This window comes from Geotrypetes seraphini, chromosome 17 (assembly GCF_902459505.1).
Source record: "Geotrypetes seraphini chromosome 17, aGeoSer1.1, whole genome shotgun sequence".
In the NCBI taxonomy this organism is placed as follows: Eukaryota; Metazoa; Chordata; class Amphibia; order Gymnophiona; family Dermophiidae; genus Geotrypetes; species Geotrypetes seraphini.
In genome coordinates, this window is record NC_047100.1 from 4,945,635 (window position 1) to 4,962,579 (window position 16,945).

General features: G+C 43.9%; 1 protein-coding gene across 1 annotated transcript in view; it reads right to left on the bottom strand.

The window, feature by feature from the left end:
* CHCHD6 (coiled-coil-helix-coiled-coil-helix domain containing 6) overlaps positions 1–16,945 on the bottom strand; it is a 132,342-nt gene that overhangs the window by 37,499 nt on the left and 77,898 nt on the right. The window contains exon 8 of the mRNA XM_033926714.1: positions 6,035–6,170. Within this exon, the coding sequence (XP_033782605.1) occupies positions 6,035–6,170 (136 nt within the window). The remainder of the gene's footprint in view (positions 1–6,034; positions 6,171–16,945) is intronic.

Below are 16,945 nucleotides of genomic sequence, written 5' to 3' on the forward strand. Positions count from 1 at the left end.
TGATGGCCGGCACCTGATCGGACGCCTGATCGCGGAGCTCCGTCCTCCCTGCACCATTCGGCTCTCCTAACGCCTGTCGCCGCCGATAAATTTTTGAACATTTCAGCTCCCGCACTTCTGGGTTCGCTCCCGCTGGGCTGGGGAGCGTCTGGTGCGTGAATCACGGTGGCGGCGCGGGGGATGCCGACTCGAGCCCCAAAGGCCCCAAGAAACAGCGTGGCACCGGCTCTCAAAATGGCGGGGACACAAACGGAGGCTCAAGCGGACCGCACCTCGGATGAGGTGCTACAGGTATCCATGCGGAACCTTTCTCAGCTTTTAGATGATAAACTGGCCAAGCTGCACGCTGCCATGGATGAAATTAAAGATGTGCTGGCTGGCCATGCGGCGCAGATCCACCAGGTGGAGGACCGGGTCTCGGCCCAAGAAGACAGAGCGGTGGTCGCCGATGGCAGGCTTGATTCCTTGGAGACCCGAGTGTGCCAACTGCTCGAGAGAGTGGAAGACCAGGAGAATAGGGCCCACAGAAAGAACCTCCGTCTGATAGGGCTCCCAGAGTCAGTTAAAGATTCTGAGCTTCTCCATGTGGTGGAAGGATGGCTGCCGAAGGAGCTGGGCCTGGCGGAGCAGGCTGGCCCGGTGGTGGTAGAGCGGGTCCATCGTGTTGGTCAGCGTCGCGATGGAGACGGACCGGGCCGCCCGAGGCCGGTGCTGGCCAGATTCCATAATTATGCCATCAAAGCACGCCTGTTGGACCTGTTCAAGAAAAATAGATCTCTGTCCTATGAAGGGGCTAAGATTATGCTATTTCAACATTTCTCCACCAAAGTTGCGGAGCAGCGTAGGGCTCTTACGCCGTATTGCTCGCAGTTGGTCACGAGGGGAATAAGATTTGCATTTCTTTACCCCGCTAAGGTGAGACTAACTCATGAAAATCGGACTTTCACCATGAGCACGGCGGAAGAGCTGAAAAAGTTCCTTGAGAAGCTGCCGACGTCCCCGGCGTCTCAGGAGCGCTGATGGGCGTCTGTCGTGTGATTTCGGGTGGTGTTTCTTCTATCGAGTGGCTCTGGTCATCCGACAGTGTGGTGCTGACTCTGCCTTGATCACGGCTGCTGGGGGTCTATGTTTTGCTGCCGCCTGTGAGACCTGCTTGCGTGGCATGACTCCAGTCTAGCCAGTTTCCTTGAGCTATTGGAAGCCACATCGCCTTGTCGTCCATCGGAAGAGGAGGACCTGCGCTATAGGACTTCTGGCCTCTGGACACTTGGTTTGAGATTCTGTTGAGTGCCGGTTCGAGAGATTGCCAGTTTGTTGTTTATGCAGCTCTCTTTGCACTGTTTTGATATGGTTTCATATGCCTGGGTGTTTTAACCCTCTAGAGTTTGTGTGGGGGTTCTCACTTTAGTTTTCTGTTGGGGGGCTGGGTGGTGGATGGGGGGACGAGAGTGTTCGTGTGAGAAGGGAGTGGGGAATGGAGGTAGTGCTGGGGTTTTGGATGTGTGTGTGGGGATTGTTTGGTGTACGAATGGTTGAGATGCGTGGGGGGTCTTGGGGTAGGGTTGAGGGGATGAGAAACTTTGGGATTAAGGTGGGAGGGGGGTTTTGGTGGGGCAGGGGTGGGGGGGGATGCACCTGGGGTCTCTGATCGGTACTGTAATGATAATTCAGTGGGTGGCATGCCGGTTTAGCTGGGAGGCCGGCGCTGCTGCCCCACAGACTTGTTGTCTCTGGGGGGACTTACTTCTTACCAACTGCTATTGTGGGTTCTGTTAAGATTGCCAGCTTCAATATAGATGGCTTGCACTCCCCAGTGAAGCACAGCAAACTACTTCAATACTGTAAAAAATTAAAAGTAGATGTTTTAATGCTTCAGGAGACTCACCTTAGCGTGACAGAACATGTTAAACTAAAGAGGGATTGGGTAGGGGAAGTAGCTTTTGCTTCATATAACTCCAGACAGCGAGGTGTTGCTCTCCTCTTCCATAAAAAGCATCCTTGTACTATGCACAAGGTAATACAGGACCCTGAGGGGCGTTATGTGATCTGGGCAGGAGTTTTCTTGGGGAAGAAATATGTGTTTTGTTCGCTTTATGCACCTAATGTATACTCTCATAGATTCTTTTCTGTATTAGTAGCGGCTTTGACGCCTTTTTCTGAATACCAATTGGTATTAGGTGGGGACTTTAACATCACGGCAGACCCACTTGTTGATTGCAAGCCACCTAAGCCTCGCTTGAAAGGGGGCGAACACAAGGGGGTGAATTTTGTGCTGCACCAACTGGGTCTGATTAATGTCTGGCACACACTGCATCCTACTGAATCTGACTTCACTTTTCACTCTCAAGTGCATGATGTTCACAGCCGATTGGACTACCTGCTGGTGGCTCCTTCTTTGCTGGCGGGTATTCCACAAGTGGTGATTGAAGATGGTGTTTTGTCAGATCACCACTTGGTTTGGCTGGAGCTTATTGATAGGCCGGGGTCCCAGGGGTCAACTACTAGTTGGCGTATGAATCCCACGTTATACGAAGATGATGAGTTTAAATATTTCCTGGAACAGCAATGGGATTTCTTTGTGAACGAAAACCCCGTTTCTGATGTATCAGAGGTGGTGTTTTGGGAGGCGAGCAAGGCAGTCTTGCGTGGTAAAATTATTGAGTATACCACCCGCAAGCGCAGAGCCCAAGATAAGACACTGTTGGACTTGACACACCGTCTGGCCGCGCTGCGTGGGAGTTTACATGCCCCGGGTGTCACGACAGCTCGAAATCAGTATTTTGACCTACGTAGGCAAATTAATGATTTATTGGCAGACAGAGCCCTTAGAGATATCAGATTGTATAAATATCGCCTCCATCGCTGGGGTAACAAAGCGGGGAAATTGCTTGCATCTTTGGTTGCCTCAAGGGCTCCGAAGCGCCTTATCTCAAGGATTAGGGCGCCTGATGGTAGAGAGGTAACTGCCCAAGCTGGGATACAGCAGAGTTTTGTTGATTACTATAGGGCGCTATATGATAAGGGGACCTGTGACACAGGACAGAGGACGACTTTCTTTCAAGACCTACAGCTTCCGTCCCTGGGACATGAGCAGCGAAAGGTGTTAAATGCCCCGGTGCGAGGGTTGGAAATTCAACAAGCTATTCGGGCCTTAAAATTGGCTAAAGCCCCTGGACCCGACGGATTGGGTTCTGAATATTATAAGTTGTTGGGGGTGCCCATTTCAAGCCCTATGTGGGGCTCTTAGTAGAGGTGACCTGCCTCCGCATAGACTAACTCACGCCAATATTGTGGTTCTACTGAAACCGGGTCGAGTGGAAGATCAACTGGGATCCTATAGACCTATTTCTCTGCTCAATCAAGATATCAAGTTGTTTGCTGCTATTATGGCGGCTCGTCTGGGTCGGGTTTTGCCCAATTTAATTCATTCGGACCAGGCAGGTTTTGTGCCGGGCCGCTATTCTTCTGCGAATGTGCTGAGGGCGCTTTCGGTGCTTCAAAATCCTGGACTTGTTGGGCAACACCCGGGCCAGCAGAACGCTCTTATAGTTAGTCTAGACGCGGAAAAAGCGTTCGACAAAGTGTTATGGGATTATCTTTTTTGGGTTCTTCCTCAGTTCGGCATTATGGGAAGCTTTCTGACTGGGATTCGATCATTATACGCTCATCCTACGGCCCAAATCCTGATTAACGGGGAGCTTACCTCTTCTTTTGAATTCGAAAGGGGGACGCGCCAGGGATGTCCCCTCTCCCCGATGCTTTTTGTCTTGGCCCTAGAGCCTCTTGCGGCTAAGCTCCGTCAGAGCACCGACATGCGTGGTATTTAGTTGGGTTCACAGGAATTTAAAATTAATTTGTTTGCGGATGACATGCTCATCTTTCTGGGAGATGCTGAAGAGGGGGTTACTCGATTAATAGATCTTATACAGAGATTTGGAGCCTTTTCCGGGTTGCGTATTAATTTTGATAAGTCGGAGGCTCTGGCGGTCCGCCCCCCGTGCACTCTATGGAATGATCCCTCCTTCCCGCTGCAATGGTTTAAGGGTACGCTCAAATATCTGGGAATATATCTGAATGCAGATCCGGGGGTTGTCTATCGGAAGAACGTACTTGATAAATTAGATGCAGTCCAAGCTCTGTGTAAAAAGTGGATGGAGTTTCCCCTTTCGCTCCTGGGACGCGTCGCCCTTATTAAAATGGTCCTCTGGCCGAAGCTCCTATATCCACTACAAATGGTGCCCATTTGGATCAAACAGAAAGATGTGCAGGCTTATAGGGGGGTCGTTTCATCCTTTATGTGGCGCTCTCGTCGGGTGAAAATTGGCTATAACAAACTGATTAGGGGGCGCGAGCACGGTGGTGTGAACTTGCCCAATTTGCGTCTTTATAATGTTGCTGCATTGTTGAGATGGGTGCATGAATTATATATGGGAGTTGCCAGGTTCGCCCCGATTGGATTCTGGTACCTTTTGTCAGCTCCGGTGTCAGTTTTTAACCTCCTATGGCCCTTCTATGCTTCGACCCTTACGAATGGCCTGGTGCTGGTGGCGGTCTTCCTTGGGGGGCGCGGTGGGTCCTTCGCCTTTTACGGAATTGGTGGGTAACCCTAAGTTTCCTGCTGGTTCGTTACATGCCTTTTTTGCCTCAGTCCGGACGTCTGGGTGCCGCTTTGTGGGGCAGGTTGTTGAGGTGGGGTCGGGATCGGTCCCCTCTTTTCTGGCATGGTAAGGTGTGGAGAGGCAGGTGGGGGTGGGTCAGAGTCAGCCCTAAAAGTTATTTGCGATTTTTTCAGATTTGCGGCCCAGCTCTGCCCCCAACCCCCCGTGAATATAGAGGGAGAATATCCAACCGTAAACCGTAAACCGTTTAAACCGTACCAATTTTCTTCTAGTGGCCATCTAGTTCCATGGATTATTCAAAGGCTATCCTGGTCTCCAAGTTTAGAATTATTGAAGGTCACAAAATAAATCAAGGTATTTTAAATAAATGATTCTGCAGCCATTAAGCAATAATTCTTATGTCCACACATACACACAGGTGTCGTTGACTCGTGCTCGAGTCCTAGTGACTTGGTGAATTATAGATTTAAAAAGAAATCGGTTTTGTGGTAGTCCGCTAAGGTCCTCCAGCGTCATCCCCATGGTTGTTTTCAACACGTCCAGCCATCTGATTGCAGGTCGCTCTCTTCATCTGGTTCCAATATTCTTTACAAACGGATCGAAGGAACCAGGCGAAGAGGGTGACCTGCAGATAGCTGGACACATTGAAAACAACCATGTCCCCATGCTGGAGAACCTTACTATATAATATTCTAAAAGAGGTGAGAGAGGGAAAAATGTCTATGTGACCAAAATGATCAAGATAGACAGTTCTGGGTTAACTTCAGAATTGAAGGGATCTTCAATAGACTTTGGTTCATCCATTATTTTATTACAACAGCTAAACCCAGATGAGCAGAGCTCTTAGAGTAACATGAATCATGTTTTCATCCATATAACCTTTCAAAAAAAGTCAGAGCTATATTGTTCACTGCATAAAGCAAGAAAAATCACCTGGCAGTGTCATTTTTTAAGTTGATTTGGGGCAACGTCAGGCATTCCAGTGCCCTGAGGCTAAGGTAGTATCATGTTGAGGAGATAGAAAGATCAAGAGACTCACCTCGGCCTAAAGCATTACAATCAAATGAATCATATCTAGTTTCCTCTTGTGTCCAGTGATGGAAATGGGGACCACCATCTCTGATTAAGATTCCCCACTAGCTGGAAGAGCAGACCACCACCTCCAAGGATTTCCTCAATTTTACTTTCAGAGCCCACAACAATAGAGTCTGCCAGTGTTTGTCCCACTGCTGCGATGCTTTCTGAAAAGGGACACGTCAGGTGACCACAGTCACAATACTGGCTCATTAAGTTATTTTCACCTGTGGAACTGTGCTCTCTGCAGATGTTCCCACCCTGGCAAGAATGTGGTCGCACACACACCAGGTTTTCTGAGAATGGGCTTATAACAAACCAACACAAACACCTGCGCTCACCTTCTGAGCTGCCCTCACACATCGCTTGTAATCTTTTGCCAGTTCAGAGCAGTTCAGCACTTCCTGTCTATGCTGTTGGTAGCACTTCAGGATTTCAGATTGGAAGTTCATGCAAACAGGCTCAAAGTTTCTTTTCCTAGGAAGAAAAAGACACAATTATAGCAAATATACACACATTGCAATCAAATTTCAACCTGGTTCAAGTTTGCTGCACTTTTTGCATTTTACTAGACTTCCTTTATTTGTGGTGGTTTTGTTTTATATGGATAGTTTTGAAACCCTCCAAATACATATACACGGTATATCCTTAGCCAGATACAGCCTACAAAAATGAACACAGTACTCTTAAGTGAGGCCTTACCAACAACCTGTACCTAGGCATCAACGCCTCCTTTCTTAACATAAGAACATAAGATTTGCCACTGCTGGGTCAGACCAGTGGTCCATTGTGCCCAGCAGTCCGCTCACGCGGCAGCTCTTAGGTCAAAGAGCCTTACCAAGGCCTTATCTGCATGTGTTCTGGTCCATCAGGAACTTTCTTCTGCTAGTTATGCCTCTCTCTATACATCCTAGCATCCTTGTCACACTGTTTCGTCGCCTTCAAATCCTCAGACACCATCACTCCAAGGTACTTCTCCCCATCCATGCATATCAGCCTCTTGCCTCCCAGCATATATATCTCCCTTGGATTTCTACTCCCCAAATACATCACTCTGCACTTCTTTGCATTGAATTTTAGTTACAAGACATTAGATCATTCTTCCTCCATCTGCAGATTCTTTTTGATATTTTCCACTCTCTCAGGGTCATCCACTCTGTTACAAATCTTGTATCATCTGCAAAAAGGCAATCTTTTAACCCATTATTTTTCCAATAACCAAAGTGAGGCTTACAGGCCTGTAGTTTCCCGCTTCATCGCTGTGACCCCCATTGTGAATGTTTACTTGTAAACCGTTCTGAGCTACTGGGAGGACGGGATAAAAATCTAAATAAATAAAACCACTCTGCATCTGCAAGCCATGTCTCTCCTTCCCCAAGTCTGGAAACCAGCTCAGGGTGACCAGATCCTCATTTCCACCTATCTCTACCCTCTAAACCTCAGCGCTGTAATCATGACTACTTCTAGTAAAGTTCAGCACTCGCAATTAAGGATCCCTCTCCCTACCAAGGAAGTGAAACCTATGACACTTTAGCCTTAAGGATGCCCTTAGTTTTAACATCTTTTACTTTTTCAAATATTTGGACGGTGTAATTAGATTTTCTCTGGAGTGTCTTTTTCTTTCTAATATCATTTGGACAATCTCTTGAATATATAAGCTACTGTGTTCTCAGTATTAACCCTTTTTCTCCAACATTTGGATATTTTTTTTTGAGGACAGCACCTGAAAACTGAACTCCTGTCATTTACTCAGGGAGCGGCACAGAACACTTACTCTTCCATTGTTCCAAGGCCTAAGTTGTATTTCTCGGATAAGCAACATAAAATCTGATTTACTCTTTTGGGATCTTGCCAAGTACTTGTGACCTGAGTTAGCCACCGTCAGAAACAGGCAACTCTTGTATGTTAGTACATGATGCAAAGCTGTTAGGTCCAGGGTGACAGGAAGGGAGCAGGCAGCCCAACACATCACTACCCACTTTCTTCCCAAATTCATATTTACGAAGTGTTTGAAGGCTTCCCTTCTTCCTCTTATAGGATAAATATCATTTGGTTTGACGTGAGACAGCGTTATGCGTTGATTTCACCGTTATATGGCATGTCAGTATACCAACATTGGCTCTTTTATTATTACAAATGTAATTGTTGTAAACTGCCTCAATCAATATCTTTTGCTTAGCAGGTTATAAACATTATAAATAATACATTAATAAAGGGGGTGGAGTGATTTAGAGGGTCTCGAGGGGGTTATGGAAGAGGCCCTCGGAATGCAACATGAGGCTGAAACAGGCTGGGTGCATGAACAGATTGGAAAGGGTGCAGCAGGGGGATTGGAGGAGTGTGGGGAGAAACACCAACTGACAACTGAAAGGATTCTAGATCTTCCCCTGTGATTCAAAATCCTCTCTTTCACCTCCCTGATTCTGCTCTCCTTCCTCCGAGATGCCTTCTCTTGCCATCTCCCAAATCCTTCCCCTCTCTCTATTCCCCTCTCCTCCCTTCCCAGCACCAATCATTAATATCTATTTTTCTTCCGAAAAATGACCAAATACAGTAGACTTTCTGTTAACTGGAACTCAAGCAACCGGCAAAAAATAAAAAAAATCTAAGAAATACTGTAATACTTTAAATAAAAATGAAAATAAAATCAATTTCTGGCAGAAATTTAAGTGCAAACTTGGCATGTCACACCCGAGTTCGCCCACGCTTCACCTCTATATCTGGTAGTTTGTCTGGAACAGATTATGGTATGGCATAGTATGGGATATAGTATTAGTTAGCAACCAGAAACTACATTTATCCGGCATCTACAGTATTAATCCCCATGGAGTCTACTGGAAATACAAGAACTGTCGGAAAATGAACACATTAACAATTTACATAATGTAATATGAAAATACATACAAAATTATGCAATTTTGCCATATTAGACGCCACATTTTCCAACTCTTGCTTAAGCATCAACCCTTGAATTTCCGTACGAGTAACGCTGGTTATTTAATGATGTGCATAAAGCCATGTGGTTGCCAACATTCTTCAAATACTGAGAAATCTTTCATTTCAGATCCCAAATGATGATTAAATTCATCCTTTCTAGAAAAAAGAGGGAGCTGCTACTTAAATGCAACAAAGAGCTTCTTTCACCTTTTCATTCCTTTGACAAGAGTTCACTACTGTACATTCCGATACAAGACGGGGAACCAAATCTCATCTCTCTCTCTGCATTCCTTTACTTTATTTAATAAATGAAATCTCATCAACTTATCCTTCTTACATTATCTCGGCTGACATCAATCTGATAATATTGGCTTGGTGTGCAATCGTGCTATTATATGTTCTCCTGATATTTAATTTAAGAGAAACGTCTGCAGCAGGGTGAATATGTGAAACAAGCTTTTTATTACTGGCAACAGTAAGGATGTTTGCAGTGAATTAGACATTTATCTTAGTCAGGGCCAATCTAGAGAAGCTGCTTCTTAACCCTTGCGTAGCTCTGCAAACAGCAAAGATTCCATGACAGCTATGACATTCTTTTTAAAAAATTGGATGCTTCCGTGCTAATACAGAAAAACCTTGGATTGCAAGACAAGCAAAACATTTTATTAAATTTTAACTTGATATACAAGCAACGTCTTGCAATACGAGTGCATACAGTATACACAACTGAGCCGATGGCTCTTCTCTCTCCGACGCTGTGGGAGTGGAGTGAGTGTTCTAAACGAGTGAGGTCTTGCAATACGAGTACATATAGTATTTGGTATTAAAGTTTTTGGGTTGGGGAACGAATCGTCTCAGTTTCCATTATTTCCTATGGGAAGATTTGCTTTGATATACGAGTGCTTTGGATTACAAGCATACTTCTGGAATGAATTATGCTCACAAACTAAGGTTTTACTATAGTTTACAAAACAGGTTTTGCTGAAATTTCCTTAGCAATATGAACAGAGTGCTAGATTTCATAAACTATTTAAAAGGAATATTTGTAAGCCGATAAACTGAGAACAGCAGCCCTTCTCCCTTCGTTTTACCTCCCCCCTGTCCAGCAGCACCTCTTCCCTGCTCTCAAACCACAGCTGCTTCTGTTGCATGGTCCTCTTAGGGTGAGTGAGGGTGGGAGGAGGGAGTTGCCGGCGTATTCTCCGCCTCCTTGCGTTCGTGGTCACCATTTCAAACTCCACATGCGTAGTAGGAGCCAGAAAACCGCCACAGGCTCGTTCTACTGGCACAGAGCTATGAATAACAGATGCAGGGATCATGAAGTTTGACGTGCGCATGCACGCTTAGGGTTTTATTATAGTAGATACATTTAGAAAATGTACTGCCAAACAAGTGAAGTACAGACTGTATTATGCTATTAACAGGTCTTCCTGCATATTTGTGGGGTCGGCACTCACAACTTCGATTATTTGCGGTTTTCATCTCACTCGGCTGACTCTGCCCCGAGTGACATCATCCTGGGTTGGTGAAAGAAAAGTTCAGGGCTTTTTTTCAGCGTGGTCGGGTAAATGCCAGCATTAAAGAAGTTGTGAGACTCACAAATGGAAGATTAGATTAGATTAGTGTGTGTTTTGCTTGGATGCCAAGGGAAAATAAGCCTTACTGGGCCAGACCAGTGGTCCATCATGCCATGAAGTCCACTCACACGGTGGCCCTCTGGTCAAAGACCAGCGTCCTAACTGAGACTAGCCCTATCAGCATACGTCCTTGTTCAGCAGGAACTTTGTCTTGAATCCCTGGAGGGTGTTTTCCCCTATAACAGACTCCAGAAGAGCGTTCCAGTTTTCTACCACTCTGGGTGCAGAAGAACTTCCTTACGTTTGTACGGAATCTATCCCCTTTTAACTTCAGAGAGTGCCTTCTCGTTCTCCCTACCTTGGAGAGGGTGAATAACCTGTCCTTATCTACTAAGTCTATTCCCTTCAGTACCTTGAATGTTTCGATCGTGTCTCCTCTCAATCTCCTCTGTTCGAGAGAGAAAAGGCCCAGTTTCTCTAATCTTTCACTGTACGGCAACAAATATAATTATTACTGTACATATTTTAGATGAATTAACACTCCCCCCCCCCATTATTGCATACAAAATAGCAGTGCTTTGTGCTGAAGATATGTTGATGCTGCCACTCAGTGGTGAAAATGGTCCACCAGGTCTGTCCTGGAAGATACAATCCTAATGTTCAGGTTATGTTACTTTTTCATTGCTTCCATCGCCAAATTCATAAAGCCTTCATGGTGGTAAACAGAAGTGAACTCTCACCAGAAAGAGACAAGATCTGCAGAGGTACTTTATGTCGCCACTATGCAGGAAATGCTGGCTGAAATCACTGACAGCAAGATGTGAGGGAAGGAAAAGTGCTAGATCTACTGAAATACCCTAATCCTACAATCCAACTGATACTAGCCCCATCCAAATTAGAATATAGAAATATTACAATTTTCTGATTAAACAGTGCTTTACATTACCCACCGAAAAGAGAAATATGCACGCAACATCCTTGTATTAAGCAATGATGCACTTTTCACCTGCCCTCACTTATTCTTTCTGGTTCTATATTTACCATACTGTATATACGAGGGATATTCAATAATTTATCTACCCTCAGTAGGAAGAAAAAGACTTTTCAAAAAAAAATTTATTTTTTAACATAGTCCCTGATAACGCCATACACTTCATCTACATTTCCTTTAATGTCTTTAACCCCTTTGAAAATAATTCTTCTGTTTGACCTTCAAACCAGGACATCACAGCTTCCTTCACCTGAAAACCACTGTCCACAGAGAGATTTCATGAAAACTTGGAACAGTCCGATGGATCTAGGTGGATGGTTCAGCTGCTGAAATCCATCTTCTCGGATAATTGTCGTGAAGAAGCAGCACACCTGCTGCGAGTTTTCATGGTCTTTTCTCCTTGATTGACTCCCTCAAAGTGATCATTGTATTGGCTTAACTCTCCCCGGTTATGGTTGTCTTGTGAGGCATGATCTTCAGAAGCAAAAGTCCTTCATCATCCCAGAAAACAGATGCCATGACTTTGCCTGAAGATCTTTCTGTCTTGAACTTTTTTTGGGTGGCGGATAACTTGTGCTTCCATTGCAATGCATTGACTCCATTTAGGACTCAGGATCTCTGTTAAAGACCCAAGTCTCATCTCCAGTCACCAAATGATGGAAAAAAATTCACTTGGTTCTCACGGAGCACCACCAAGTTCTCCTGACAGCACTGGGGCCTCGTGGCCTTCTGACATGGCGTCAGCATTTTTAGAACTCATCTTGTACATGCCTAACTTTTCATGAATTATTTTCCAAACTGTATTGCCGAGATGCCCATTTCTTCACCTATTCATGAAACCTTAATTTATCTGACTGACAAAATTAAATCCTCAACTTTCTTGCACATTTTTGTGGAAATTGCTTCCACAGGCCGTTCAGTGTGAGGGTCATCTTCAATGGACTCTCTACCCTACTTAAACTGCTTGCTCCAAAATTTACTTTGTAGGATGATGGGGCAGACTCACCATAAACTGCAATCATGCATTCATGGATCTCCTTTGGGTTTTTCCCTTCTTTTGTGAGAAATTTTTATCACTTAACAATGCTTCAAATCTAGCAATGTCTTACTTGAATCGTACGAGGATTCTCCTAACATCCCATCTCTTGGAATGTTAGACTCGCACTGAGCCGCATCTGTGAATAAGTAACCTTGAGACATGTCACAACATCCACATTTGTTTCAACGTTTGCTACTTTCTTTCATATTCAGGTAGATAAATTATTGAACACCCCCCTCCTACCATCTGTATCCTAAGGAGTTTACAATTCCACATACATAATAAATAATCAAAAAACAAATAACATTACTAAAAACAAAATATCAATACTATACATTCTTCTCTCTCTTAAAAATTCACTTGGAAGAATAAACACTAGTCCTAATGTGTTTGCATTGTTTAACTAAAGAAAGATTTTTAAAAAAATGGGTTTAATAACTTCTTAAATTGCAAAGCATTATTTATGTATTCAATTTTCTATACTGGAGCTCAGAACAGTTTACATGAATTTATTCAGGTACTCAAGCATTTTTTCCTCTGTCTGTCCTGGCGGGCTCAAAATCTATCTAATGTACCTGGGGCAATGGGGGGGATTAAGTGACTTGCCCAGGGTCACAAGAAGCACTGTGGTGTTTGAACCCACAACCTCAGGGTGCTGAGGCTGTAGCTTTAACCACTTTGCCACCTTACAAGAGTATTCCTTAGCAAGGGTCCTGCTATCAAAAAAAAAAAATAGAGGGCATTTGTTTTCGCATAGTTTGTCTTCAAAACTGAATCCAATGATAACCACAGAGTTCTCCGATCTCAATGCCCTATTTTAAACATACATGGCTTCCTTAAACTAAAAGGATGCAGATGAATATAAAACCTGATGTACAATCAATAACCCACTGTGTTGCACCCTATACTCACAGGCAACCAGTATAGTAGTTTTAATATCGGTGAAATGTGAGTGAACCTAATGTAATTAAGAGAATGAGAATGGACTTTTGCAAGAGCCGCACCTTTATCAGGAGTCATGGAGTATTCAAAAACATTTTCAGGGTACACACACAAATAGCGGGGCCTTTCAAAACAAACAAACATCTAAGTCCAACTTGGACGTTTCCAGCTGAACGTCCAAAGTTGGAGGAACAAAAATGGCCATTCTCGAATGGAAAACTGCTAGACATCCAAATATACAAATATTTTTTGAAAATTGTCTTAGACGTCTTGGCCACCAAGACACTCCATTTTCAAACAGAAAAACATCCAGGTTAAAAATGTCCTAATCTTGACCATTTGGATGTGGGTGGGGCCACATAGACATCCTTAGAGGGCACTGCTGTGAACTTCAAATAAAGGGTGTCAGCTGTATCTCTCACCATAATTTATGGCGAGTCCCCCCCCCCCCATTAACAAAAAACCCTGCTATACCACTCCAACCCTACTATACCACTCCAAAAGCATGTATGGCTGCAGGTGGCACCTATTTGGCAGTATAGTAGGATTTGGGCTCACGTTCTACCATAAATATAGTTGTTAGAGTGGCTTATGGGCCTGGGTTGACTAGCCCCCCCCCCCCCCCCCCCAGGCTACTTAAGACACCTGTGTGCAGCTTCCCCATACTAGATGCTGCTGTTTTAGAGACAGGTATGTACCTTTTGGTTCTCATTTTTGTGTGGTGGAAGGGCATTAGTGAGCACTGGGGGAGTGTAGGGGGTATCTTACCTTGATGCATGCCATGGTCATATGGTCAGTTTGGGCACTTAGACCCTTCTAAAACAGGTCTAGTTCCAGACGTATAAGTTTCGTCCAGGATGTCTTGCAAAATGTTTATCGTTGCAAGACGGCCATGTCTAACCCGTCCTTGAGACCGCCCAAAGTCTGCCCATCTCATGCTCTGGACGCAGAGAGGCTGGAACATCTCGCTAGACGTATAGAAAGACGGTTTCAACGTCCGAGTGCTGATTTAGGATGCTTTTTGAATGTCTATGTTTTTTGATTTGGGGCCTGATAGGATCTAATTTTTCCAATGTTTTCTGCCTAAGGAAACTTATCTTCAATAAATGTAGCCCATACTGTGAACTGGCTTTTCACACACCAAAGGAGCAGCGTAATTGATTCATAATGGTCAGGAGGTCATACAGTTCACCAGCAATCAAAAGAACTGAAACAATCATCTGAAAAAGCAAGACTGCTGGCCGCCTATTGTCCAATTCAGCGCAGCCTGCTTTCAAAACCATCTCATTACCAAAAGTCAACGCGGCCCCAGCCAAAAGAGACCGTGTCCTAATTTATATCCACCCTCAGGTAGAGATTCTAAAAAAGGTGCCATCAAAGACATAGCAGAGCTCTGGAGAATGCCAGCTATGACAAACAGCGTTTCCACTGTTAAAATCATCATTTCCACCTCCGATAGAAATATCGCAGTGTGCTGCATTTAATGAAACATCACTTATCTTCTGACTTCTTTACAAAACCCAACAGACTCTCCTGGATTAAGAAAAAGTCAAGAGACTAAATGCAAAGCCAGGCTCTGCCTTTGAACTCGTCCACTCTGTTGTCTAAAGAACTGGAATAAGTGCATATAATATTTTGAAACTGGCTGAATAAAGCAGGGTAAATCCATAAGACATATGAAGCACAGAGTGTGGCGTAGTGGTTAAAGCTACAGCCTGAGCACTCTGGGGTTGTGGGTTCAAACCCACGCTGCACCTTGTGACCCTGGGCAAGTCACTTAATCCCCCACTGCCCCAGGTACATTAGGTAGATTGTGAGAGGGAAAAATGCTTGAGTACCTGAATCAATTCATGTAAACCGTTTTGAACTCTCCATGGAGAACGGTACAGAAAATTGAATAAATAATTGAGCTACTTTGGGCCAACCACTATTTCAAGTGAAAATCCGTATCTTGTCCTTGATTCCTGCATTACCTTTTAACCCTTTCAGGACCATAAGGATCGTAGGCCAATTTTTGTGGTTTTGACGACATTTTTATGGTAAAAAGTGCTTGCAGATGCCAAAAAATTGATTTTTTTTGTGAAATATCATTATTTTTTTTAAAAAAATCACACTTCTGGCTTATGGACAGTGTGGCAAGTGAATCTTCTCGTCAATCTGGCAACGACGCTAATGAATGAATGTCGGAACCAGTTTGTTTACATAAAGGCAGTATCATATGGAATCCGTACATATCAAATTTAGAACTGTAGACTATCCCAATCAAAATTTATAGGATTTTTAAGTTATGGGACAAATATGTCCCTTGGTCCTGAAAGGGTTAAGGGCTAGCGCACTTTAGATTCTACCTCATGGCGTAACTCTAGCCACACCGGGGGGTTTCAGACGTATGAAGTCTCTCTCTTTAATGGATTTTTGAAATGTATCTCCCTTCAATGAAAATTGTTGTCTAAGGAAGAGTTTAGTTCCATTTTTTCAGTATTTTGATCGATACTTATGTTGGAATATGACTCTGTATTTCTTGAGCAAGTAGCTTTTTTTTACTTGTAATTGTTTGTTAAACTAATAAAATTAAAGAAAAGAACTTCTGCTACGCACACATTTTTCGAGCCGATTCATTTCCTCAACTATCACGTTTTCCATCTTGATTTCACTGTATCACTAGCAGATTCATTTCTCCAAGTGAGCGGTGACTTGGGCCTTTCAAACCACAGCCGGTTCAGCCATTGCTCCTGCTTGCGATTTCTGGTATGCTAACACCCGAGAGCATAAAAAATGAATAGCCATCAATCCTTTTTGCTTTGCTGTTGAAACTGGAGATTCATTTTTATTACTGGTTCAAGACAGGTAAAATTAATGTGCCTGCACCAGGAAATGACTTCACCAGCAGTGAGGAAATGGGGGGTGGGTGGGAGAGTTTGAAAGACTGGGATGATCGACATGGACGTTGAAACTCTTTTGAGAGGCTGATGTCAATGGGTGGATAGGGCAAGGGCTCTGTTCCCAAGCCTTGGCATGCTGCATGGAGAGTGCTCACAGCCTTTGAGTTGGGGTTTAGTTGTCCTAGTTACTGCATAATGGTAAAATCTAGCAGCTTGACTTAGATCCCATGACGGTAGGACTGAAGAACGTACGGACTGGTGGTTCCCAATCAATGATCATTGATGTTATAAATAGGATGAGTTGCGACGTAAGTGAAAAATCCCAGGTAGCTGTAAATGAAAGGCCATGAACCTCAGCCCAGTACAGGCTGGTTCCTACTGACCCAAAGGCCCAGAGGGAACAGAAGAAAACTGACTCCCACCAAAATATTATTATTTCAGCTTTCAGCCTACTAGCTAAATCTTGATGATTAATCTTAAACATGCAAATATAACATTTTGACTATAATGCAATTCTATATTAAGAGACACCAATAGTGAATAAGTCAAAACATTATGGCTCCGTGAAGTTGCTTAAATCAGAAAGAAAAAGCAAGCCTAGTTCCCCTTAGGCTGAAAAGCAATATAAATGTGGTACTTTATTTGCTAAATTTCTCCTGAAGAACAACCATTTGGATCAAAAGTATAATAAAGTGCTTACAGCCCTACAATCTCAACTGGAGGCATTTTCAAGTCAATGAAATACTAAAATTTGATGTAGTCACTGAAAGAAAAAAACATACCAGTTAATGAACCCTGTATCAACATAAAGCATTCGCTCTCCCGTCTTCATTCATTCGAGACACTAGGGACATGCAGTGTCAGGCAGCCCGCAGAAGCGCTCT